The following is a 25,042-nucleotide window of genomic DNA, read 5'->3' as shown; positions in this document are numbered from 1 at the left end:
TTTTTCCCAACTTTTTTTTCAAGTCGTTTAAATTGCAGTTTTCTGATGTGGAATGACGTGGAAACCTCCCACACGCTCATCGGGGGTCCCAGAAGGACCCATAAATGCAAAAAAAGACAATTTTTTTCAGGTGTCAATTTTTGGAAAAAACGTAAGGGGTTAGCCTTGGTTTTTTTTTCCCAACTTTTTTTTCAAGTCCTTTAAATTGCAGTTTTCTGATGTGGAATGAAGTGGAAACCTCCCACACGCTCATCGGGGGTCCCGGAAGGACCCATAAATGCAAAAAAATAAACATTTTTTCAGGTGTCGATTTTTGGAAAAAACGTAAGGGGTTAGCCTTGGTTTTTTTTTTCCAACTTGTTTTTTTCAAGTCCTTTAAATTGCAGTTTTCTGATGTGGAATGAAGTGGAAACCTCCCACACGCTTATCGGAGGTCCCGGAAGGACCCATAAATGCAAAAAAATAAACATTTTTTAAGGTGTCGATTTTTGGAAAAAACGTAAGGGGTTAGCCTTGGTTTTTTTTTCCCAACTTTTTTTTCAAGTCCTTTAAATTGCAGTTTTCTAATGTGGAATGAAGTGGAAACCTCCCACACGCTCATCGGGGGTCCCGGAAGGACCCATAAATGCAAAAAAATAAAAAAAAATTCAAGTGTCGATTTTTGGAAAAAACGTAAGGGGTTAGCCTTGGTTTTTTTTCCCAACTTTTTTTTCCAAGTCCTTTAAATTGCAGTTTTCTGATGTGGAATGAAGTGGAAACCTCCCACACGCTCATCGGGGGTCCCGGAAGGACCCATAAATGCAAAAAAATAAAAAAAAATTCAAGTGTCGATTTTTGGAAAAAACGTAAGGGGTTAGCCTTGGTTTTTTTTCCCAACTTTTTTTTCCAAGTCCTTTAAATTGCAGTTTTCTGATGTGGAATGAAGTGGAAACCTCCCACACGCTCATCGGGGGTCCCGGAAGGACCCATAAATGCAAAAAAATAAACATTTTTTCAGGTGTCGATTTTTGGAAAAAACGTAAGGGGTTAGCCTTGTTTTTTTTTTTCCAACTTTTTTTTTTCAAGTCCTTTAAATTGCAGTTTTCTGATGTGGAATGAAGTGGAAACCTCCCACACGCTCATCGGGGGTCCCGGAAGGACCCATAAATGCAAAAAAATAAACATTTTTTCAGGTGTCGATTTTTGGAAAAAACGTAAGGGGTTAGCCTTGTTTTTTTTTTTCCAACTTTTTTTTTTCAAGTCCTTTAAATTGCAGTTTTCTGATGTGGAATGAAGTGGAAACCTCCCACACGCTCATCGGGGGTCCCGGAAGGACCCATAAATGCAAACAAAGACAAATTTTTTCAGGTGTCAATTTTTGGAAAAAACGTAAGGGGTTAGCCTTGGGTTTTTTTTCCCAACTTTTTTTTCAAGTCCTTTAAATTGCAGTTTTCTGATGTGGAATGAAGTGGAAACCTCCCACACGCTCATCGGGGGTCCCGGAAGGACCCATAAATGCAAAAAAAGACAAATTTTTTCAGGTGTCAATTTTTGGAAAAAACATAAGGGGTTAGCCTTGGGTTTTTTTTCCCAACTTTTTTTTCAAGTCCTTTAAATTGCAGTTTTCTGATGTGGAATGAAGTGGAAACCTCCCACACGCTCATCGGGGGTCCCGGAAGGACCCATAAATGCAAAAAAATAAACATTTTTTCAGGTGTCGATTTTTGGAAAAAACGTAAGGGGTTAGCCTTGGTTTTTTTTTTCCAACTTGTTTTTTTCAAGTCCTTTAAATTGCAGTTTTCTGATGTGGAATGAAGTGGAAACCTCCCACACGCTTATCGGAGGTCCCGGAAGGACCCATAAATGCAAAAAAATAAACATTTTTTAAGGTGTCGATTTTTGGAAAAAACGTAAGGGGTTAGCCTTGGTTTTTTTTTCCCAACTTTTTTTTCAAGTCCTTTAAATTGCAGTTTTCTAATGTGGAATGAAGTGGAAACCTCCCACACGCTCATCGGGGGTCCCGGAAGGACCCATAAATGCAAAAAAATAAAAAAAAATTCAAGTGTCGATTTTTGGAAAAAACGTAAGGGGTTAGCCTTGGTTTTTTTTCCCAACTTTTTTTTCCAAGTCCTTTAAATTGCAGTTTTCTGATGTGGAATGAAGTGGAAACCTCCCACACGCTCATCGGGGGTCCCGGAAGGACCCATAAATGCAAAAAAATAAACATTTTTTCAGGTGTCGATTTTTGGAAAAAACGTAAGGGGTTAGCCTTGTTTTTTTTTTTCCAACTTTTTTTTTTCAAGTCCTTTAAATTGCAGTTTTCTGATGTGGAATGAAGTGGAAACCTCCCACACGCTCATCGGGGGTCCCGGAAGGACCCATAAATGCAAAAAAATAAACATTTTTTCAGGTGTCGATTTTTGGAAAAAACGTAAGGGGTTAGCCTTGGTTTTTTTTCCCAACTTTTTTTTCAAGTCCTTTAAATTGCAGTTTTCTGATGTGGAATGAAGTGGAAACCTCCCACACGCTCATCGGGGGTCCCGGAAGGACCCATAAATGCAAACAAAGACAAATTTTTTCAGGTGTCAATTTTTGGAAAAAACGTAAGGGGTTAGCCTTGGGTTTTTTTTCCCAACTTTTTTTTCAAGTCCTTTAAATTGCAGTTTTCTGATGTGGAATGAAGTGGAAACCTCCCACACGCTCATCGGGGGTCCCGGAAGGACCCATAAATGCAAAAAAATAAAAAAAAATTCAAGTGTTGATTTTTGGAAAAAACGTAAGGGGTTAGCCTTGGTTTTTTTTTCCAACTTTTTTTTCCAAGTCCTTTAAATTGCAGTTTTCTGATGTGGAATGAAGTGGAAACCTCCCACACGCTCATCGGGGGTCCCGGAAGGACCCATAAATGCAAAAAAATAAACATTTTTTCAGGTGATGATTTTTGGAAAAAACGTAAGGGGTTAGCCTTGGTTTTTTTTTCCAACTTTTTTTTTTAAGTCCTTTAAATTGCAGTTTTCTAATGTGGAATGAAGTGGAAACCTCCCACACGCTCATCGGGGGTCCCGGAAGGACCCATAAATGCAAAAAAAGACAAATTTTTTCAGGTGTCAATTTTTGGAAAAAACGTAAGGGGTTAGCCTTGGGTTTTTTTTCCCAACTTTTTTTTCAAGTCCTTTAAATTGCAGTTTTCTGATGTGGAATGAAGTGGAAACCTCCCACACGCTCATCGGGGGTCCCGGAAGGACCCATAAATGCAAAAAAATAAAAAAAAATTCAAGTGTCGATTTTTGGAAAAAACGTAAGGGGTTAGCCTTGGTTTTTTTTTCCCAACTTTTTTTTCAAGTCCTTTAAATTGCAGTTTTCTGATGTGGAATGAAGTGGAAACCTCCCACACGCTCATCGGGGGTCCCGGAAGGACCCATAAATGCAAAAAAATAAACATTTTTTCAGGTGTCGATTTTTGGAAAAAACGTAAGGGGTTAGCCTTGGTTTTTTTTTCCCAACTTTTTTTTCAAGTCCTTTAAATTGCAGTTTTCTGATGTGGAATGAAGTGGAAACCTCCCACACGCTCATCGGGGGTCCCGGAAGGACCCATAAATGCAAAAAAATAAAAAAAAATTCAAGTGTCGATTTTTGGAAAAAACGTAAGGGGTTAGCCTTGGTTTTTTTTCCCAACTTTTTTTTCCAAGTCCTTTAAATTGCAGTTTTCTGATGTGGAATGAAGTGGAAACCTCCCACACGCTCATCGGGGGTCCCGGAAGGACCCATAAATGCAAAAAAAGACAAATTTTTTCAGGTGTCAATTTTTGGAAAAAACGTAAGGGGTTAGCCTTGGTTTTTTTTTCCATTTTTTTTTTTCAAGTCCTTTAAATTGCAGTTTTCTGATGTGGAATCAAGTGGAAACCTCCCACACGCTCATCGGGGGTCCCGGAAGGACCCATAAATGCAAAAAAATAAAAAAAAATTCAAGTGTCGATTTTTGGAAAAAACGTAAGGGGTTAGCCTTGGTTTTTTTTTCCCAAGTTTTTTTTTAAGTCCTTTAAATTGCAGTTTTCTGATGTGGAATGAAGTGGAAACCTCCCACACGCTCATCAGGGGTCCCGGAAGGACCCATAAATGCAAAAAAATAAACATTTTTTCAGGTGTCGATTTTTGGAAAAAACATAAGGGGTTAGCCTTGTTTTTTTATTTCAACTTTTTTTTTCAAGTCCTTTAAATTGCAGTTTTCTGATGTGGAATGAAGTGGAAACCTCCCACACGCTTATCGGAGGTCCCGGAAGGACCCATAAATGCAAAAAAATAAACATTTTTTCAGGTGTCGATTTTTGGAAAAAACGTAAGAGGTTAGCCTTGTTTTTTTTTGCAACTTTTTTTTCAAGTCGTTTAAATTGCAGTTTTCTGATGTGGAATGAAGTGGAAACCTCCCACACGCTCATCGGGGGTCCCGGAAGGACCCATAAATGCAAAAAAAGACAATTTCTTTCAGGTGTCGATTTTTGGAAAAAACGTAAGGGGTTAGCCTTTGGTTTTTTTTCCCAACTTCTTTTTTTCAAGTCCATTAAATTGCAGTTTTCTGATGTGGAATGAAGTGGAAACCTCCCACACGCTCATCGGGGGTCCCGGAAAGACCCAGAAATGCAAAAAAAGACCATTTTTTTCAAATGTCCACTTTTGGAAAAAAAGGTCAGTGAGAAATGGTAAGCGGTTACCCTTTTGTCTTCTTTTTTCCAATGTATATTTCTACTGTGGACTGAAGTGGACTTCCCACACCCTCATCGGGGACCCAGAAATGCAGTAAAGGCCAGTTTTCTTTGGTGGTGACTGAGCAACCTGAATAACACAAATTTCACGACAGCCGCAAAAAAATACAATTTTATTTCTAAACATTCCTTTCACAATAATGGAATTGTCTCAGTTGTGTCTGACAAAGCAGTAATCAATTAGCATATTGATTTGTAGTTGCAATGCACTCCCATTCAGGAGCTCTTCTGATCATTTGCACCTCATGTTACAACCAAACAACCAAAATATTAGAAAGCTCACATAAATTAGCATTAGCTTTTGGTGTCTCTGATAGTGCCCCCCCCCAACTGGTGAACCATCACACCACAAATGATTCAATTATACTGTTCTCAATATTTTGTGGTTTGAATTCGCAGGCATCTAAATCATCTTCTTACGATGGCGAGGGCAGGAAACAGTACCCAGAGGCCCTGTTGGTGGGCCAGGAGGGTCCTGAGTCGTAGGATGGAGGCTGAATATCGCCTAGCTCATCAGGCCTCGCTGTGTTGTTATCAGAGTACCGTCGATCCCGCTCACGTTTTTGCACGTTGGCATTGCAGTGCGACACCGGATCCTGTGTGGCCACGGAGACACTGGGATGGGGGAGGCGCAGGTGACCATCTCCATATTGGGTGCAGAACGCAGAGGATGGACAATCAGGACCAGGTGATGGTGTTTCGTCTTTCTCCTTTGTCCCTTTACTGACGCACTTGGACTCCATTGACTGAAGACAAAAATCGTCGAATCAGAATTGGGCTCCTGACATCGAATGTTAAACGTCATGGTGATGAGTGACTAGCTGACCTGACAGAGGATATATGGGCCACTGAAGTGCGCAGGAAGGTCAGAGCCATTAACCCCCCCGGCAGGTAGGGGCAGGCTATTACACTTGAAGTCCTGTCGGTCCTGCTCCAAATCTTTATTTTCAGCATCCTCAGTTGGCCTCAGCCAGGAAGTCGAGGAGCTGCCGGGAGAGGAAGACGTCATCTCACTAATGAATTCATGCAAGCACTGGAAATGGTCGAACATCGTTGGAAGTATTAATATTACCATGTAGACATGCTGTCCAAGACGTAAGTGCTCTCCATCAGGACTCCATTGGTGGCACACTGGATGACACACATATAGATTTCCTAGATTATAATCTATTCTTCATCCACTGTGAATAACGCAGTTCATCCTCTCACCTTGATTTCCGACAGGGCTTTGCTTTTGCCAGGAGACGGAATCGAGCTCACCCAAACAGTCATTTTACTACAGGGACATCACAATAAAACATGAAATCATATTAGTACCATATTAGTGGAGTATAATACCTTAAGTGACATTTTTTTTCAGATGTTGATTTTTGGGGAAAAAAAAGGTAAGGGGATAGCCTTGTTTTTTTTTCCAACTCCTTTAAATTGCAGTTTTCTGATGTGGAATGAAGTGGAAACCTCCCACATGCTCATCGGGGGTCCCGGAAGGACCCAGAAATGAAAAAAAAGAATTTTTTTTCCAGGTGTCAATTTTTGGAAAAAAAAGTAAGGGGTTAGCCTTTGTGTTTTTTTTTTCCAACTCCTTTAAATTGGATTCCATTGACTGAATACTATACTGTATAATGAATACTACGTATATTGACAATACTATAGAAAGTACAATTGGATATACTTAAAAGTAGTCTGTGTGCGGCATTCTAAACAAGAGTCGGAAGTAGAAGTGACTCTTTTTTTCTCAGGCTGGCCGGTCACTTTATAGTCGTGTGTTACTTATTTGTCCAACTACAGTACATGCCATACCATGAATCATTTAACACGCTGCTTTTTAGTTAAAGTGGGGCGACGGGTGTTTATTTTGGCAATAGTGCTCGCTAGATCCTAAATACCAGTAAACATGACTTATAGTTCAGTGCCAGTTATGTATTTTTTAATTAGTATTAAAAGGCCTGCTACTGACTGTATGTTTTAACAGAGTGTGTAAATAAAGTACCTGTGACACTGCGGAATGCTGACGTAGAGTACACAGAAGACTGATACCACAATCAGACTGACGGTGGAGTAGATGATGGCGGTGAGGGGCCACGTGGCTGTGACGGGATTATCGTCATTCAAAAACATAAATAAATCAATCAATATTTCACTTATAGTTACCTGCGTGTGAGGTCCAATAGACCGGCTCGGTCCACTCGGAGGGGCTTCCTTCGTAGAGTAAACCCTCTCCAGGGATGACTAAAGACCTGACTCGGACCAGGTGGTGCTGGGATGGGCTCAATGACGAACCCAGTATGGCCACTGATGTTGAACCCTCCGAGATGTTGAGCAGGATAGAAGAATCCTGCAAAAAAACAAATATTGTAAGAACGCCAATACATTTAATACCCTTAGTTTGCATTTGTGACTCCTGGTTGCCATCCCACAGCAGTGTGTGACCAGCATGTGGAGCGTTTGTTCAAATAATTCAGTGTAAAATGTCCTGATATTAGTTTGACACGGGGACGATGCAGTTTGTCAGTCCCTCACCCCAAAAATGTTGCTTGCCATTATGTCATTGTATGGTCATATCACCTCGTACTTCGGTAAGTCACAAAAAAAATAAAATAAAAAATATTAAATAAAATCAAAATAAATTAAAATCATATTAGGAAAGCAGGAAGTGAACAAATAACAGTTACTGATTGTAAAAGTACCAGATGGAGGGGTAGGATTTAATAAGCTTTGCTTCTTCCAACTCCTTTTGGACATGTGGAACTGGGAACTGATTATGGGATGCACTCAATTGGAATCTGATGCATGTTCAAATGAAATTAAATACTCTGTTTTAGTCGAGTATATCCAAATGCTGAGCAAACTTAGCTCTAAATGGACTTTCGGTCAAATAGCAAGCAACACACCATGGAAGTAAATAAGAATGAAGTCCATAAAATACGTTTATGATAGTGCTTGTCCTTTTAACTTGAAATGACCAATATCAGCCTTGATGGTTTCTTACCTGATCCTGCCTGCTGTAATACCACACTTGATAATACAGTCGTATTCTGGAGGCTGTGCTTGGTTCGGTCCATTCTACAACCCAGTTGTGGTCTTTCTCCCTCACCTTCACCTGCTGCGGTGGCTTGGGATGAACTGCGTATAAAAAATAAACAATTTTTTTTTTACCGAACAAGCACATTTGTGTCATATCTCAAAATGACCTTCATTTCTACTTAAGGGTCAAGGTTGCAGTTGTGTCATTCAACACTAGGGGGAGACTCAATCATGTCAGCATTGTTCTGAAAGGGACCGTGCATGAGGCCCCCACCTCTTTCTAAATAAATGACAATACACTCAACTGTTTGTGTTTGCCTTGAACGTCCTGATGTTGCGTGCCGGTTGCAGCTCCAGCAGCAGATGTGCGGGTTTAGCGACAGCCAGCGAGCAGCTATATCGCACCAGCGGCGCAGTGGCATGGAAGGTAACCGTCGGCTTCAAGCAGCATCTATCGGACCTGGAGGGCAGGTGAGACATACGGAGGGATAGCGGGGGCCACTTTTTCCCGCTATACTGTAGGCGACGTCGCCAGTCACACGTCGACTCACGGTGCAGTGCGGTTGTGTTGGCAGGCCAGCTGGTAGGTAATTAAGTGATCCAGCTCTCTGCTCACCTCCCAGCTACACGTCGCCGCCTCCTCGCCATCCAGCACGCAGTGCAGGCTGGGGAGCTGCCTGGTGTCTGAGACCGGAGCAACGACATTTTTAAGGGCTGTCAGGTTCAAACTCCTGTGACACTTGTAAAAAAAAAAACACTTAAATACAGAAGAAACAGACAACAATATTCGTTTTTATAATTATAATCATAGTTTATAATTATAGTTACTCGCAGCGAGGAGAGTGAAACAACATACCCAGTGTATGCAGTTCACACTCTCTTTTTATTCTCTTTCGGGGGGTCCCTACTACATGGTCGTGCAACTCTAAGGGAGGGGGGGCAGTTGCACAAGCTGTATTTGTTTGTCTATATATGTGAGAGTAATTACTTTTATTGTTTTATGAGTTCTTATCTTGACACATTCTTGCAGGATTAACATGAAATTCCAGGCACCTCCAGGACCTGGGGGTCTCTGATCAGGGTCACGGGAACATTCCTTCTTCAGCACATTCAAACACTCTTTCTATTATCTAAGCAAATGGATATAAGAGTGATAACTAATACTATATTCATTCTATCTACATTTTATTCTAACACTGTCGTGCAAAAAATGTGCAGACGCAAGATAAGGAGGGCTTCCAATTTAGATAGAAATGTACGTGTATACCTTCTTTCATCCTCCATGTCACCACAGGACTCCAGTGGCTCCACTGGCCAACACTGGCCCGACCCCTCACTCGGGCCTCAAACCTGCGCCCTGGAAGCAGCATCTTTGTCTTCAGTTTGACATCAGTGCGTGTCACGTTCATTATCTGCACACACAAAGACAACAACAACCATAGTAGCCATCCAATAAAAGAGCTGCATGTATAAATTGCATGTTGCTTACAGTCCACGTATCTTGTCTGTCTGCTTTGTAGCTCAGTTGGTACGTGAGGTATTTGTTCAAGGAGGAAGACACAGGATAAGGATTGGACCATTTGAGCAACACGTGTCCGTCACCTGTGTCACGTGCGGACAGATCCACGGGCGTGCGTGCTCTCACTGTACAACACACGAACACAACCAAAACATGAGACGGAATATTTCATGGTACTAATACCTGATGTCAACTCACAGCGGTGAGATAGCCTCAAAGGCTGGCGTGGCACGGATGAACACGCTACGTCGTCCTTGTGAAAGAAGACCGTATGTTCAATGCCGATAGAAAATGAGCGGGTTTCATATCTACACCGGACAGTTCTGTGCCCGCTTTCATTTTGGACTTGAGTGCCGTTCGACTCGCATCGCTCCCTGCAAGGACACGCACGCACTCCTCAGCGACGACTTCTTACACCGCCCTTCTCCCGACCACTGACCTGTCTTTTACCTGCCGTCTTCTGTCTGGAACCAGAGCTGCAGAGGTGCACGTACGTGCGGGCCTTCCGTCCACGTGCAGTGGACGTAAGATTCATAGTCGTTACGACACTGCAATGACTGCATCAACACTAAATGGGAAACGCACATAAAACACTACTTATTTAACCATGGAGTGGATCGTTTTTATTCTTTTACACTAGAAACATATAAACAGAGAAGCAATAGAGGATTCTAGTAGGAAACTACTAAAAATAACACTTTATATTATACTTTACATTTTCTTGGTAAATAATAACAATAGCATTGGTGTACTTTTATTGGAGGAAAAAAAATACCAGTGTTAGATAACAAAACACTACGACAATAATTATCAATGATAAAATACATATTTATTTTGCCAAGGAGTATCAATATTATATATACAGTAATTTTTAAAATTTGTATTTAATTTATTTAATTGGCCCATGGCACATTTTAGAATTAAAATTAACAAAAAATAAAAACAGCAAAAATGAGAAAAAGAGAAAAAAGTCAAACTGTAAAGAGAAGCTGAAATGTTGACACTAAAAAAATAACAAAATTCTGAGTAATATTTGTATCATGTATCCATACTGTATTTGTAAAGTTGATCTTTTTACAATATTAAAAAAATTAAAAAATACATAAAAATTGGCCTCACGTCCTTTGATTTCCAATATGCAATATGTATTAGAATAACAATACATCACATTAAAATTTCTCCATCCTCAACCATTCTGAACAAGAATTTTCATTGTTAAAAGAAGCCAAGTAAGATTTGAAAGGTGTACAAATATGAAAATATGAGGATGGGTTCTAAAAAGGGGATTCCTTGTCTGGTTTTGTCCTAGTACGAAGACAAAGCTTACCGTCATGGGAGCTGCGGGTGTCCTGAAGGGTACATCGGTCTGGTTTAGACATGAGAACCAGAGGAAGGAACCCCCCCATAATCATCACCCAGTAAAGCGGCATCATTCCTGGGAGAGTCTGTGTTCTGCCATCGTGCGCTTCGAAGTCTGCTGATCAGAGGGAAGACAGACAGAAAGTAACCGAGTTGATTTAGGAGAAATAAACAAAGAGTCATGACCACATTACCAGACCTTACTTCTCCTTTGGGCTCCTCTGCACATTTTGGTTTTGCACCACATCTGCTTGCACACGTGTTATGTCCTGATAAACAAAACAGCTCCTTTGGGATCATTACAAAAAACCTTCAAATAATAAGCCATAGTATATGCAGGCTGTATTAAAATGATATGCATCGAATTAGATGGAGAAAATAACATGAAGTGTAACAATGGAGATACTTCCCTCACATTATGAATGTCACCATTTTACTTCTATCTCTTTCTTTCATTTTGAAAGAACTTGAGGGTGTTTTCTATGTCAGGTTCCTCTTTTCATGCTTTGTTGACTTCTATTAACGACTTCATCAGCCATTCTAGCAGACATGCAACAATTCCAAGCAGTTTTATTGATGTTTTGTGTATTTCTCCCCTATGGGACACCATTTTGTCACATCAGCTGAACACAAAAATAGACGGTTACTTTGAGATGGTCATGACACTTCCACATCAGTACATTTGGAAATGACATGTCAGCGCTCACTGGACACTTCATTAGGCACAGTGGCACCCGCTAATGACATTCAATGTGAAAAATGATGCCATTAGAAAGATGATACACTAGAACTGAATGTTGGTTGAAGGCCACCATGTCTTTAATAACGTTATACACAATTTATACGGTAGCTGAAGTTACTATAATAAGCATTATCTGCTCTACTTTGTATTGAAAACAGCTCAGCTTTTCTCCTTCTTTTTCTTCAAGTCTGACTTCCGGCAAAGAAACATCTTCAGCTTCTCATTCTGAGTCATAACCAGTTCCTCATTTCACTTTGTTACATGTGTCATATTGTATGTTCTTTCATTTTCATGCCGGCTATAATGTAAGGTTTCATTTCATCGCTCATCAACATGACTGCTGAAGGCGCTATCTGACATTACACGTAATGTGTGACATCTTGGTGAATGTCATAGGCAACATACCGAAGTAAACATGATGAAATGCTGTACACGAGATAGCCTTGGACCGGACAGGCTGAGGAAACTAGTACAGCTTGAAGAAGACATACAACTTCCTCCCTGAAACAATGGGGAACTCTCACCAAGCGTTAAAATTTCCCGTTCAATGCGTAACCTCCTTTGGTTTGGGGGCGGGGGGGGCTTGTCCGGCTATTGGGGCAAAAAGTATTATTGATCAAAAAGTCCTTACCTGCTAAACAGATTAACCCTGCGACATCTTCCCTGTTATATGGAGTATTATTTGACTTGATGTTTTGTTGCTACACAAATGTTGAGCGGCCAAACCAGAGCATGAGGGGATAGAAAATAAGAAAAAAGAAAACAGAGGGGGGAGTGCAGGGACGACAACAACATCTTTGCTGTTCTGTTATTGTCATTGCAGGTGCTCTCTTCTACTGTGGAGTTGCATCATCACCTCCTTGTGCTGAAAAAAAATGCAAAATATGTATAAGCGGTTGTATAAGGTTGAAAAAAAAAACTTAATGAATGTAATTAGTTCCAATAGACAGTAAGTATTGCATTACTTACAAAAAAAACACCTTTAAATATCTGAGACGGAACAACCTGCTTACGTTTTGTGTTGCTGTTCGGAGTTCCGATGTCTGTGAATGCACCGTCATGATTGGTGGAGAATAAGGAAGTGTTTTTTGGGCTGTGGGGAAGACGCAGAGACGATTTCCGTAACTGGAAAACAATAACAATAATTTTCTCTCAACGAATGTTGGGGAGAACTCCTGGTTTTCCTGCATAGTCCAAATGTAAGACAGTTTACAGTCTGTCTTATATTCAGACACTATTTATTTCCTATTCACGTACAACCCAAACATCATCATGTGTGCAAAATTCATCCTTAGCATGGAACTGTATGTCATCCCTACACACGCGAGATCAATGCCAATTCATTTGTAACAATCATCCAAGTGTCAGTCATCTACTTGATATCTGTTAATAAGATGACTGCTGTTGTTGACTGATAGTGTTGCTTTCACTTCAACATGGCTACGCGCTTTGAGGGTGAGGAGAATGTAATCTAAATGAATGCAATCAATTCCGTGTGAGCCACGGGGGAGGCGTGTGCACGAGGAGAGCCAATTATTGGACACATTATTAAGAAAGGCATACTTATAATAGTGGAGATAAAGTATGTGCGGAGTGCTCAGAGCTGATAAACAGCTGGAGGAGACATCTTACTGTCTTTATCCAGTCTCATTCATTTTCGTTCCAAGCACACCCACACCAACAATATTGCCGTCACAGCACACTTGCATTCCATTACAGGCCAATTTCACTTGAGAACAAAACACGGAATGGAAATAGTGTTGTGTCAGCTGCTGTTGAAATGACATATAGACCAAAAAAAAAAAAAAAAAGCGGCAGTGATAGTCTGTCACTGCTCTCAATTCAGTGAGGCAAATCTACAAGTCGTGAGAATGACTTTTCATAATCTTTGGTTTCGCTTCAGTGAATGCAATACGGTTTTACGACGAGTGAATGGCGCCGGTGCATGCACAGGTTCCTGAGAGAGGTTCTCAAACGGTACAGAATCATCACAGGCAAGGTCAGAACTGCGCCTGTGTGTCTTGATGACCATCTATCATAAAGTGTTTGCGATGCACAAGTAGTGTATTGAAGGAAATCGGCCATAAGAGTCCACACAAGACTCGCAGTAAAGCATAAAAGCTGCAAATGATCAAACCCATAAAAGCACCCCGAGAGCACAAAGCTCCTATACTGTATTGGAGATTCCAACTTTTAACCCTAGACAGTCATTGAAGTTGATGAGAGTACTTTTAAAATGTTCATAAAGTATATATTTTATCTATAGGTCTATATTATGACGATATATTTTCTCTCCTCTTACGCCCAGGTCACGATTTGTTTGGCCGTGTGATAATAAAACACATAGCTGGCATCCTTTGGGATTCTTTTTGTTTGGTTATTTCCCAAGTTTTATGTGTCAAGATTTATGAGACCAAAAACAGGCCGCAGGATTCTTTGTTGACTTGCATTCACTCATCCAATGTGCCCTTGAATTGTGCAAAAAGTTCTTCTCCACCTCGGGATGAATCCGTGCACGCCAGCAGTTTTTGGAGCCAACAATACTGTTAAGAGATGTATTGTTTTCCCCTCTACAGTGTGTGTGTAAAAGTGCACCACGTGTATAAAAAGCACCGCTGGGGTCTAAGCGTGAAGAAGACGTGACCCGTAAACGTCAGATCATTCAGAAACGTAACCTGCAGCTAGTGTTCTTCACGGCGTCACATTTTTTAGTGCATTCAGCATAAAGATCTACTGTAAATGTCAAACCTTACCGAGTGGACTGGATGGCACATGTGTGGAGGAAGGGAAGCATTTAGGTCACATGCGCATCAACTTCCTGAAAGGGAAAAGATGGATGAGTGGATTTTCATACAGTAATACTGGTGGCCCTCGGGTTAAGGCGTTCCTATGAAATGTATTTAAATAGTAATTTGGGTTGCATCAAGGAAGAATACACATTTCACTCAATTGAGCCACACCTCTCTCAACACTGGACGTAATTAACATAATTAAGTCAATTACTACCAGACTATTTTCAAAAGACCGGCCATTTTAAAGGATTCTCACTGATTTTTTAAGCCACATATATATATAAACATGGAACATACCAAAAGTAACAGACGCCACAGGACATAAATGTGTGCGTGCTGTAACTGTAACACACATAAAAACGCAATTACGATCTACAAATGTACATCATATATGCTAAACAACGTAAACAAGTCGCTAGCCAAAACCCATTACCTGCTAAAGCGTGTACCATCGAGTTTACGAACACGTTGAAAGTAATATTTCAGGAACATTTGCAAGCTGTATTGAAGTGTTTTGCTCACGAAGACGAAAACGCCCCAAGACTGAAACGTTTAACAGCAAATACAGCATGTTTACGAGCTTTTTCAGACCCCCTTTTTGCTGTTAGCTAGCTAGCGCTGTTTCACCCCGAGAGGAAATCGTCAAAGATGGTCTACTGACGAGAAGAGCACTCGCTCTGCTGTCACTGAAACCATTCTTTTTGAAGAGCTCACTTGACTTTTTAGCAATTAAAAAAGCATACATTTAAACGTATTGACTAAATATGAACATAAGACGTTGAAAGTAATATTTCAGCAACATTTGCAAGCTATATTGAAGTGTTTTGCACACAGAATTACTCACAAAGACAAAAACGTCCGAAAGCTTATACGTTTTACAGCATGTTTACGAGTTTTTTCATACCTCCTTTTTGCTGTTAGCTAGCTAGCGCTGTTTCACCCCAGAGAGGAAACCGCCAAAGATGGTCTACTAGCGAGAAGAGCACTCGCTCTGCTGTCACTGAAACCATCCTTTTTGAAGAGCTCACTTGACTTTTTAAAAATTAAAAAAACACACATTTAAACTTATTTACTAAATATGAACATACATTTTAAACCAACATAAAAATCTCAGGAAATAAAACACATACTGCCAATCCGCTGATCATCTGAAAGTGACAGTAATAATGAAGCAGTGTAGTGGTCTTAATATTGATATGGAAATATTGCTGGTGCTTGTCTTGTGTTTACATAGTGTTTTATTACTGTATGACATGTCCTTCATGTGTTCCGTGTATACAATGTGAGTGATTTAGAAGTTAATTTTGGTGTAAGATCCAACTTGTACGTAAACCGAGGACCACCTGTATTTTTTTCACCATTTCTCTTCTATTCAGCAGCCCACTATTGCTCATTTTCCTCCATTATATTGCATTATTTTTACATCACAGTCATGCATGGATTTCATTTGTGGATCCCCTCGTCTTATTTTTTCACTCCCAGGTTATTGTTGCCAATATTTGCATATCGTCTGCACAATATTGCATTACAGTATAATTTAATGCACACTGTTGTCTCCAGGGATGGACACATGACTTCCATTTCTGTTTTTGGGGGGGTGAGGTTACTATAAACAGGGTTAAAACAAATTCATATTATGCATTTTTACCTCTTTTTTTTTACCTTCATCCACCTCCTCCTCTTCCTCTCCATCATCACACAAAACCATCCTATCCCAATCCGGCTCTCCCTCCCTCTCATCCTTTATCTCGCTCTCCCTTCTCGCTTTCTCCCCTTCATCTCACCTCCAGCTAGCCCGAGAAACCCTCCTCTTCCTCCTCCCCCCTCTTGGATCGCACAGCATCCACTTTCTCTTGGTACTACTCACTCTCTCTTACCATCTTCTCTTGTCTCGCAGTCTCTCTCCCTCTCTTTCTGTCCTCCACTTCAGCAGCTTGCTGGATCACCGCTGTCCATCCAACCGCTTGAGGACTCAGGACTAAGTCTGTCATTTGGAGGTAAGTGTGGCTGTTGATCGTGTGGCGCTTTTAGGAGGCAGGCGGGCTGGGAAGAAGAAAGGGAAAGTCAAGGAAGAGGCGGTGTGTGATGATGCTGGTTGGTGTATAAAACCACAGAATAGTGGAAGAAAAGATACAAATAGTATAAAGATGGAAAAGGGGACATGAAGGGGTCAAAGAAAGTGAAGAATTTGAACTTAATGATGAATGAAAATATGATTGCATGCAATTGAATGCAGTGGGGCCAAAATCCCATTCACAAACTGGAGATGAAAACAGGCGATGGTGATTGGTTCTCTGAACGCTGTGAGTCACTGTGTGTGTGTGAGGGGAGAAAATCCATTACATTCCTTTACAAGTACCGGTGAATCTTCAGACCGGGTGCTTGAATGAAAGGGTTTTCCTGGTGCACTACACACGTATCACACATCCTGCAGTGTGCATTACAGGTGTGTACACGAGGTGAGTGACGGTCGTGTTGCCGCACATTTTATGTGCAGCAAAACGCGACGTATTAACGACATAAGCCTCTCATGACAACATCTGCTGGAGTCTTTCACTGGAATTGCATCAGGTAAAAGTGCACCATGTCATCTCCATCATCCACTTTCGCTCCCCGAGTTCTGTCCTTGAACTGTCCAGAAAAAAGTGACTACTAGCTTTTGTGTGATGGATCTCAAAATTTCCACTACTTGCTGCAAAAACAAACATTTTAGATGTCCGAGGGACAAATCTTCAGCATGCCATCCATTCAAATCTTCTTCAAATAAACAAATGTTGGATAAAGGTTTATAAAAATGATCCCAAAGATTATATAATGAATGAAACGTGAAACTAAAAAGGACTCATAATCAATGCTTGAGGGACACCACCAATGTTATACACTGCAACATAAAACATTAGCATAGAATGTCCACAAAGTCCATTTCTTTATTCATTTATGGAATATTTTCATAAAGCATTAAAAACTTGTTTACGGCCTTCTAAATGTATTTTTTTTAACATTATTAGAGCCTTCTATTTATGAAATAACACCCCTATAGCCAACCTTTACATTTGTATTACCCAATATGCATTACACGCAATATAGATCCCGTGATCTAATCTGGTGCTTGTGTGTCCTTCGAAATGTTTTTTTTTACATCATTAGAGCCTTCTATTTATGAAATAACACCCCTATAGCCAACCTTTACACTCGTATTACCCAATATGCATTACACGCAAAATATAGTTCCAGTGATCTAATCTGGTGCTTGTGTGTCCTTCAAAATGTTATTTTTTTTACATTATTAGAGCCTTCTATTTATGAAATAACACCCCTATAGCCAACCTTTACACTTGTATTACCCAATATGCATTACACGCAAAATATAGTTCCAGTGATCTAATCTGGTGCTTGTGTGTCCTTCAAAATGTTATTTTTTTACATTATTAGAGCCTTCTATTTATGAAATAACACCCCTATAGCCAACCTTTACACTCGTATTACCCAATATGCATTACACGCAATATAGATCCCGTGATCTAATCTGGTGCTTGTGTGTCCTTCGAAATATATTTTTTTTTACATCATTAGAGCCTTCTATTTATGAAATAACACCCCTATAGCCAACCTTTACACTCGTATTACCCACTATGCATTACACGCAAAATATAGTTCCAGTGATCTAATCTGGTGCTTGTGTGTCCTTCAAAATGTTATTTTTTTTACATTATTAGAACCTTGTATTTATGAAATAACACCCCTATAGCCAACCTTTACACTCGTATTACCCAATATGCATTACACGCAAAATATAGTTCCGGTGATCTAGTCTGGTGCTTGTGTGTCCTTCAAAATGTTTTTTTTTACATTATTAGAACCTTGTATTTATGAAATAACACTCCTATAGCCAACCTTTACACTCGTATTACCCAATATGCATTACACGCAAAATATAGTTCCAGTGATCTAATCTGGTGCTTGTGTGTCCTTCAAAATGTTATTTTTTTTACATTATTAGAGCCTTCTATTTATGAACTAACACCGCATAGCCAACCTTTACACTCGTATTACCCAATATGCATTACACGCAAAATATAGTTCCAGTGATCTAATCTGGTGCTTGTGTGTCCTTCAAAATGTTATTTTTTTTACATTATTAGAACCTTGTATTTATGAAATAACACCCCTATAGCCAACCTTTACACTCGTATTACCCAATATGCATTACACGCAAAATATAGTTCCAGTGATCTAATCTGGTGCTTGTGTGTCCTTCAAAATGTTATTTTTTTTACATCATTAGAGCCTTCTATTTATGAAATAACACCGCATAGCCAACCTTTACACTTGTATTACCCACTATGCATTACACGCAATATAGTTCCGGTGAGCTAATCTGGTGCTTGTGTGTCTCACCAAGTGACTAGTGTAGAATATGACATATCATCACGTCTTTAAATGTGTTTTTCAATGTATTTGGATTTTTGTTCATTTAAGGTTCATTTTATGCTTGACAGTTTGTCTATGTTCCCTCTCTGGGCTTTAGTTCCCATTTTTGATGCTCTTGACTTCCTGTTTTGCCTTGTCTGCCTTGGTTGTGCTAATCACTCACACCTGTCCCTAATTTGTCCTGTCTATTTAGTTCAGGTGTGTGCTTCTCCCGGTGTGGGATCATTATCATTTGTTGCTCTGTCCTCTGTTGTTGTATCCTGCTGCTGCCATTATTATCATGAAATTCAACGTTTTACCTGCATTTGGTCTTGTTCTCTGCACCGCAAAGCTCTCAAGCACAACTGTGACAGAACATGCTCAACGTGGGGGGAAAGAAAAAATGTTCAAATCAGTGTCAGCCATGATGACTTGACTCGGTTTTGCCTTAAATCTTTGTCTTAGCGTAGTTAAGTTAGAGTTTTATTGGTTTTACTCACACTTTATGGTAAAAGATACTGATGGCGCAGCAGATACATGATCAGTAAATATGTCCAAATTTCCCCACCCCCCATTAATAATCAGTAAACTTGGACTACTGCATATATTCTATCCTGATATGCATAATATAAATATTATAGCCCATGCTAAAATCTACTTTAGCTGCCATTGCCGGAACCTCACTTGACTGTACAGCCCCCGAACCCAACCATCACTACCCTGTCCATCATCATTTTACACTCCCCCCCCCCCCCCCCCCCCGCATGATTATGTCCTGTAAAACTCACACACCATCTATCCTCATAAACTTTTATCACCACTTCCCCATTAGATTCAAGTCAGGTGTAATAGATGTTAACATGTCCTCACCTGATATCCTGGGAATTCTGTAATTTAACAAGCTCCGTGGAGTGTGAAATGCCACGTGTGATATAATACTCCCCGGGGAGGTGGGTGCCTCTGTGTGGCACAAAGAGGGATGGAGAGGTGAAGAAGTGGGGTGGGGAGGTGTGGAATGCCATGGGGTTCCTGCTGTACTTGTTACCGAGGTGGAGAGATGCATTGTGGGCTTGAAATGTGACCTGTGCCAGTGGTGCAGGTGTTTATATTTCCTGCTGTATTTATTTTGACTATATGTGCCCGGCCTGATCCAATTAAAGGCTCTGACTGACAGCAGGGAGCTGTCAGGAGGAAGGGGAGGGGGGGGTACCGTGATTTGATCTGGAATCTGCAGATGGTCAGCTCCATGTTTGCGTTTCACATCACATTTTCCAATATTTGCCCCTCAACATTACAATGTGCCGACATGCTAGGGATGGATGCGGGATAGAGGGCAAACAAGAGTCAAGACAAACTGGAAAATCATCAGGATGAGGACTTGACCTCGACACATGAGTTTTCATTTGTCTTCATGCCCGCCATAAGCAGTGGTCTCGTTCATACGAGATACTTGCTGTAATAGAAGACCCGGCGTAAAAACAACTACAAAAAACTTTTGATACTCAGACGGGCAACAAACACAACAGGACAAGAGAATCAGTATCAGGACCTCATCTTCACACCCCTTTGCTCGCATTCCGGCACTCCCTTTTATATCGTCTCAGAAAGTAAAGCCAAAGGCGGAAAATTGGCAGCATGACCTTGCCTCCTCCATTCAATGTACTGTAAGTGCCGTTCATAATACGGATGGCAAAAAAGGCCGGTGTAAAGGGGCTTACGCTGAGTTAGTTCTTGAATTGAATAGTGTTTCCCCACCGCAAGTCTCTGCTTTTCTTTTAATCAAGGCTGCAAAATAACCCCAAATGGAGCCAAAGAAAGAGTCAAGCTCTAGCATTTTGATAAAGAAGTGAGAAACAAGGAACTCGAGAAATAACTCACGGCAAAACAGGAAGGTGGTGAACTCACTGCTATGTTCATTTATCACTTTCATTAGTCCTTTATATATGCATTTGAAAATTTTTTATGGGTGTTAAAATTTTTGAGACTTGTGTGGCGTAACTGTGTTAAATAGCAAATAACTACACTCAACCATTAATGACATAATAGACAGGCAACAAAGCCGGCTTCCTGCAAGCTAATGAGCTGCTTTTCTGGACTCATTTTTTAAATCATGCAGTGTAATATTAACATGAAAAGACGTACGTCGTATTGTACGCTAACCGGAGAATGTGTGCTCCAGCATTTAGATAAAGACGTGAGAAACAAGGAACTTAGGAAATAACTCATAGCAAAACAGGAAGGTGGTGTCTGTGTTGAACTCACTGCTATGTTAGTCCTTTATATATGCATTCGAATTTTTTTTTATTGGTGTTAACATTTTTGAGACTTGCGTGGCGTAACTGTGTTAAATAGCAAATAACTACACTCAACCATTAATGACATAATAGACAGGCAACAAAGCCGGCTTCCTGCAAGCTAATGAGCTGCTTTTCTGGACTCATTTTTGGAGTCATGTAGTGTATTATTAACATGACAAGACGTACATGGTATTGTATGCTAACCGAAAAATGTGTGCTCTAGCATTTTGATAAAGAAGTGCGAAACAAGGAACTCGAGAAATAACTCATGGCAAAACAGGAATGTGGTGTCTCTGTTCAACTCACTGCTATGTTAGTCCTTTATATATGCAGTCGAATTTTTTTTATTGGTGTTAACATTTTTGAGACTTGCGTGGCGTAACTGTGTTAAATAGCAAATAACTACACTCAACCATTAATGACATCATAGACAGGCAACAAAGCCGGCTTCCTGCAAGCTAATGAGCTGCTTTTCTGGACTCATTTTTGGAGTCATGCAGTGTATTATTAACATGACAAGATGCACGCCATATTGTATGCTAACCGGAAAATGTGTGCTCTAGCATTTTGATAAAGAAGTGCGAAACAAGGAACTCGAGAAATAACTCATGGCAAAACAGGAATGTGGTGTCTCTGTTGAACTCCCTGCTATGTTAGTCCTTTATATATGCATTTGAAATTTTTTTATGGGTGTTAACATTTTTGAGACTTGCGTGGCGTAACTGTGTTAAATAGCAAATAACTACACTCAACCATTGATGACATCATAGACAGGCAACAAAGCCGGCTTCCTACAAGCTAATAGGATGCTTTTCTGGACACATTTTTGGAGTCATGCAGTGTATTATTAACATGAGAAGACGTACGCTAACTGGAACATTTTGGCTTAAACCGGGCGTATGCTAACCGAGGTCCCACTGTATATAAAAATGACAATGACACAGATCAAAACAAAAACTATCAATTTCTGTGGAATCGAATTCGCAGTCGGGGGAGTGGTCATATGCAAAATCGGCAGTCAGCTTCCTCAGGCATGCGAGCAGACGACTAACCGCACGATACGCCTTCTCTGCCATTTTGCCTGAATAATTAAAACAATGTTCCCGACCGCAGAACAGAGGTCGCCCTGAGAGAATTTGCATTTGCGTATATTTTGTCATGAAAAGCTCAATTAACCCCGCGTCGGGGCCACTTGTTAAACGGCGTTAATTAAAACGAAATGATAAGAGAATCAAGTGGAAGGCATAATGTGTTTTTCTTTTCTTTTTGCTGATGCGACAAAGTGAATTTGGCATTTGGCTCGGCCTTATAATTGCATTTGGGGCGAACATCTGCTCACAGAAACATAAAGGTAAAGTGAAATGGACATAAAGTGAAGAATAATAGAAGTGACGATATCAACCCCCCCCCCCAATTCATCCATACTGTTCTCGGTGGAGTTGAATGGGAAGCATCCGTTGCCAAGGTCAAGGACGGATATTGTCAGACGCAGATGGAACGTCGCTCATATTCGGCTTAATCAGTAAGAAATGTGCCTGACATGGCCGGTTTGGGTCTCGCATTGATGTGTGTTGGCCTGCAGATGCCAGTAGAACAGGGGGGGGGGGGGGGTTGCTGGAGCGCTGCCACCCGCTAATAAGGAATTATGAGCCTGCTGTGAGCAGCACGTATAGACATATCAGACTGCTCGCTTTGGCCAATGTTTGCAAAAGTGATGGGATGTGCTCAGCTGGACCTTGTCATGTAGTACGCCATGAAAGCCAGGTCTCAGGTGCCATTCCCAAATTGCGCCTCCTGCATCGTTTCAGTTGTCTTTGGCTTACCAGGGGCTGTAGGTTCAGGAGACGTAGCATGTCAGTTAATGTCTAAAATTTACACCAACATTTTGCCTTGGTTTGTGTACGTATATAAGAACTGTGTTCTTATCACAAATTGTCCTTGCTAGCAGTTTGCTAACAAGGACAAACTGGAACCGGAAGTCAGTGGTAGACTTTGTAGTTCTTTACTAACCAACACAGCTTAGAAATCACTTTGGTTAGCCTCATAAATTCATTACAGAAGGTCCGACTCTAACCAAAACGTACTCAAACCAAATCAAATTTTCCCCATAAGAAATCATATAAATCCAATTAAGCCAAAAATGTTAACACAAAATCATTTTTACAGTTTTACACTCATAAAATAATAAAAAATGCATATAAATAACAAATGAAAAAGAGAAATTAACGTCTAAGGTTACTTTTCCTTCATCAAAGACATGCAACAAAAAATAAAAACACCTTCCTGTTGTTACATTCAATAGTGTGGAATAACTCATGGCAAAACAGGAAGGTGGTGTCCGTGTTGATCTTGTTGCCAGATCCCTAATCTTTGGCGACAATCATGTCTTCAGTGAAGGTACAAGTAATCTTAAATATTCGTTTATCCCTTCCATTACAATTGTTTTATGCATTTAAAAATATAAAAACATGTTTTATGTTACCAATTTTGGCATTCTGGAACAAATTTATTCGATTTACATGATTTCTTATGGGAAAAATGGATTTGGTTAGAGTATGTTTTTGTTAGAGTTCATCAAGAAGGTGGTGTCCGTGTTGATCTTGTTGCCAGATCCCTCATCTTTGGCAACAATCATGTCTTCAGTGAAGATACAAGTAATCTTAAATATTCGTTTATCTCTTTCATTACAATTGTTTTATGCATTTGAAAATATAAAAAAAAAATTTGTGTGAACAATTTTGGCATTCTGGAACGAATTCATTCGATTTACATGATTTCTTATGGGAAAAATGGATTTGGTTAGAGTATGTTTTGGTTAGAGTTCATCAAGAAGGTGGTGTCCGTGTTGATCTTGTTGCCAGATCCATCTTTGGCAACAATCATGTCTTCAGTGAAGGTACAAGTAATATTAAATATTCGTTTATCCCATTCATTACAATTGTTTTATGCATTTGAAAATATAAAAAAAAAAAAATTTGTGTGAACAATTTTGGCATTCTGGAACGAATTCATTCGATTTACATGATTTCTTATGGGAAAAATTGATTTGGTTAGAGTATGTTTTGGTTAGAGTTCATGACGCTAATCAAAGTGCCACTGTATCTGTAGTTGTACCCCCTTTTGTACAGTAACAATTACGATGCTTAGTAAATAGTAATTAAAGACAATATGCAAAGTCAGACATATGATACAGATTTATATGATGGCCAACGTTGAACCCAATGATGCTATGAACTATTAAAAAAAAGTGTTAACGCCATACATATAAAGCTTTTGGTTCCCTAGCGATGGAGGCTTTAAATGGCTTTGACAAAATAGGTCACATCCTCATCTTCTTTCATTTTTTTTCCTGGAAAAAAAAAAAAGAAAGACCAACTTCTAAATTAAGAAAAGTCTCAATCCATTTTCACTCCCGCTCTGTTCCCATCTGACCATGGCTTTGTTAATGATCTCATTTAAGAGGTCGCGCCTTGTCTAATTGGAAAGGGGTCCGGTGGCTTCATGCCGGACTAACCTCCGTGTCGCTCCAAAGTTGGCGTCGACGTGAGTGACAACACCTCCAACCTTTTGGAGGAAGAAACTTCAGACTAGAACACCGACTCAAGGACAAACGGTGATTTAGCTCAAAAAAAAAAACATCAGATGTTTCTCCCCTAACCTTGCAAGGAGATCCAGCGACAGGAAGCTGTGTAATCTGAAAAGTGCATCTCGGACGGATATGATACCAATCTTTTGAGGAAGTAAATGTGTGGTTTTCACACCGCAAAAACAAAATGGAAGTCACTGACAACTTATAAACAGAAGAGACTAGAATGGACTTTGCTGCAGTTTGCATCACCTTATTTTAGTCCTTATTTTTTCATTAAATTTCAACGGGATGTCTTTGCTCTGCTTCCGATTGTTGGGTATCATTTACATATTATATAATTCTGGTAGCAAATTTCAAAATGAGGATGCCCTTTATTGTCATTTTACATATAGTAGAATGAAATTGGAGCTGCTCCATTTTTAGTGCAAAACAGCATGACAGTACAAAATATAGAAATTAGAAGTATAAATAAAGAATAAATAGAAGAATAAATTTTTAAAAATTTTTTCCAGGAAAAAAATGAAAGAAAATGAGAATGTGACCTATTTTGTCAAAGTCATTTAGAAGCAATTTA

At 40.0% G+C, this 25,042-nt stretch overlaps 2 protein-coding genes and 1 long non-coding RNA gene across 4 annotated transcripts in view; 1 reads left to right on the top strand and 2 right to left on the bottom strand.

Moving 5' to 3' along the window:
• Positions 1–4,838: 4,838 nt before the first annotated feature.
• On the bottom strand, positions 4,839–10,825 carry csf2rb (colony stimulating factor 2 receptor subunit beta). The gene is made up of 14 exons (XM_078797190.1): positions 10,607–10,825; positions 9,730–9,847; positions 9,478–9,653; positions 9,250–9,404; positions 9,028–9,172; positions 8,312–8,444; positions 8,066–8,220; positions 7,726–7,859; positions 6,888–7,071; positions 6,727–6,823; positions 5,946–6,012; positions 5,809–5,867; positions 5,563–5,722; positions 4,839–5,482 (listed from the first exon to the last, which is right to left on the bottom strand). Exons 1-14 carry the CDS (start codon positions 10,710–10,712, stop codon positions 5,153–5,155), a joined length of 2,019 nt encoding a protein of 672 aa, XP_078653316.1. The 5' UTR covers positions 10,713–10,825; the 3' UTR covers positions 4,839–5,152.
• Positions 10,826–12,082: 1,257 nt separating this feature from the next.
• On the bottom strand, positions 12,083–15,178 carry LOC144901835 (uncharacterized). 2 transcript variants are annotated; one of them, XR_013629922.1, is made up of 3 exons: positions 15,077–15,178; positions 14,134–14,198; positions 12,083–12,245 (listed from the first exon to the last, which is right to left on the bottom strand). It is a non-coding gene; the product is annotated as an uncharacterized LOC144901835 (long non-coding RNA). The 2 variants fall into 2 exon arrangements; XR_013629923.1 differs by lacking the exon at positions 15,077–15,178 and adding an exon at positions 14,764–14,986.
• Positions 15,179–15,948: 770 nt separating this feature from the next.
• The window catches only part of LOC131103455 (parvalbumin-7), a 40,037-nt gene continuing 30,943 nt past the window's right edge, over positions 15,949–25,042 (top strand). The window contains exons 1-2 of the mRNA XM_058049751.2: positions 15,949–16,028; positions 16,103–16,169. The gene's annotated coding sequence lies outside the window, so the exon portion shown is untranslated. The remainder of the gene's footprint in view (positions 16,029–16,102; positions 16,170–25,042) is intronic.

This window comes from Doryrhamphus excisus, linkage group LG16, assembly GCF_037039965.1.
Source record: "Doryrhamphus excisus strain RoL-2023G ecotype Guam linkage group LG16, RoL_Dexc_Guam_v1.1, whole genome shotgun sequence".
NCBI classification, from domain to species: Eukaryota; Metazoa; Chordata; class Actinopteri; order Syngnathiformes; family Syngnathidae; genus Doryrhamphus; species Doryrhamphus excisus.
The sequence above is the reverse complement of the archived record's forward strand: the minus strand, read 5'-3'. Positions and strand labels throughout refer to the sequence as shown.

Coding starts and splice junctions, on each gene's coding strand:
- csf2rb (XM_078797190.1), bottom strand. CDS start 10,712: ATGATGCCGCTTTACTGGGTGATGATTATGGGGGGGTTCCTTCCTCTG. Junction 6,013..6,726: donor AGCATTCCGCAGTGTCACAG/GTACTTTATTTA, acceptor ATGTCCCTGTAG/TAAAATGACTGTTTGGGTGA. Junction 5,723..5,808: donor TTGGACAGCATGTCTACATG/GTAATATTAATA, acceptor CTCTCCCGGCAG/CTCCTCGACTTCCTGGCTGA.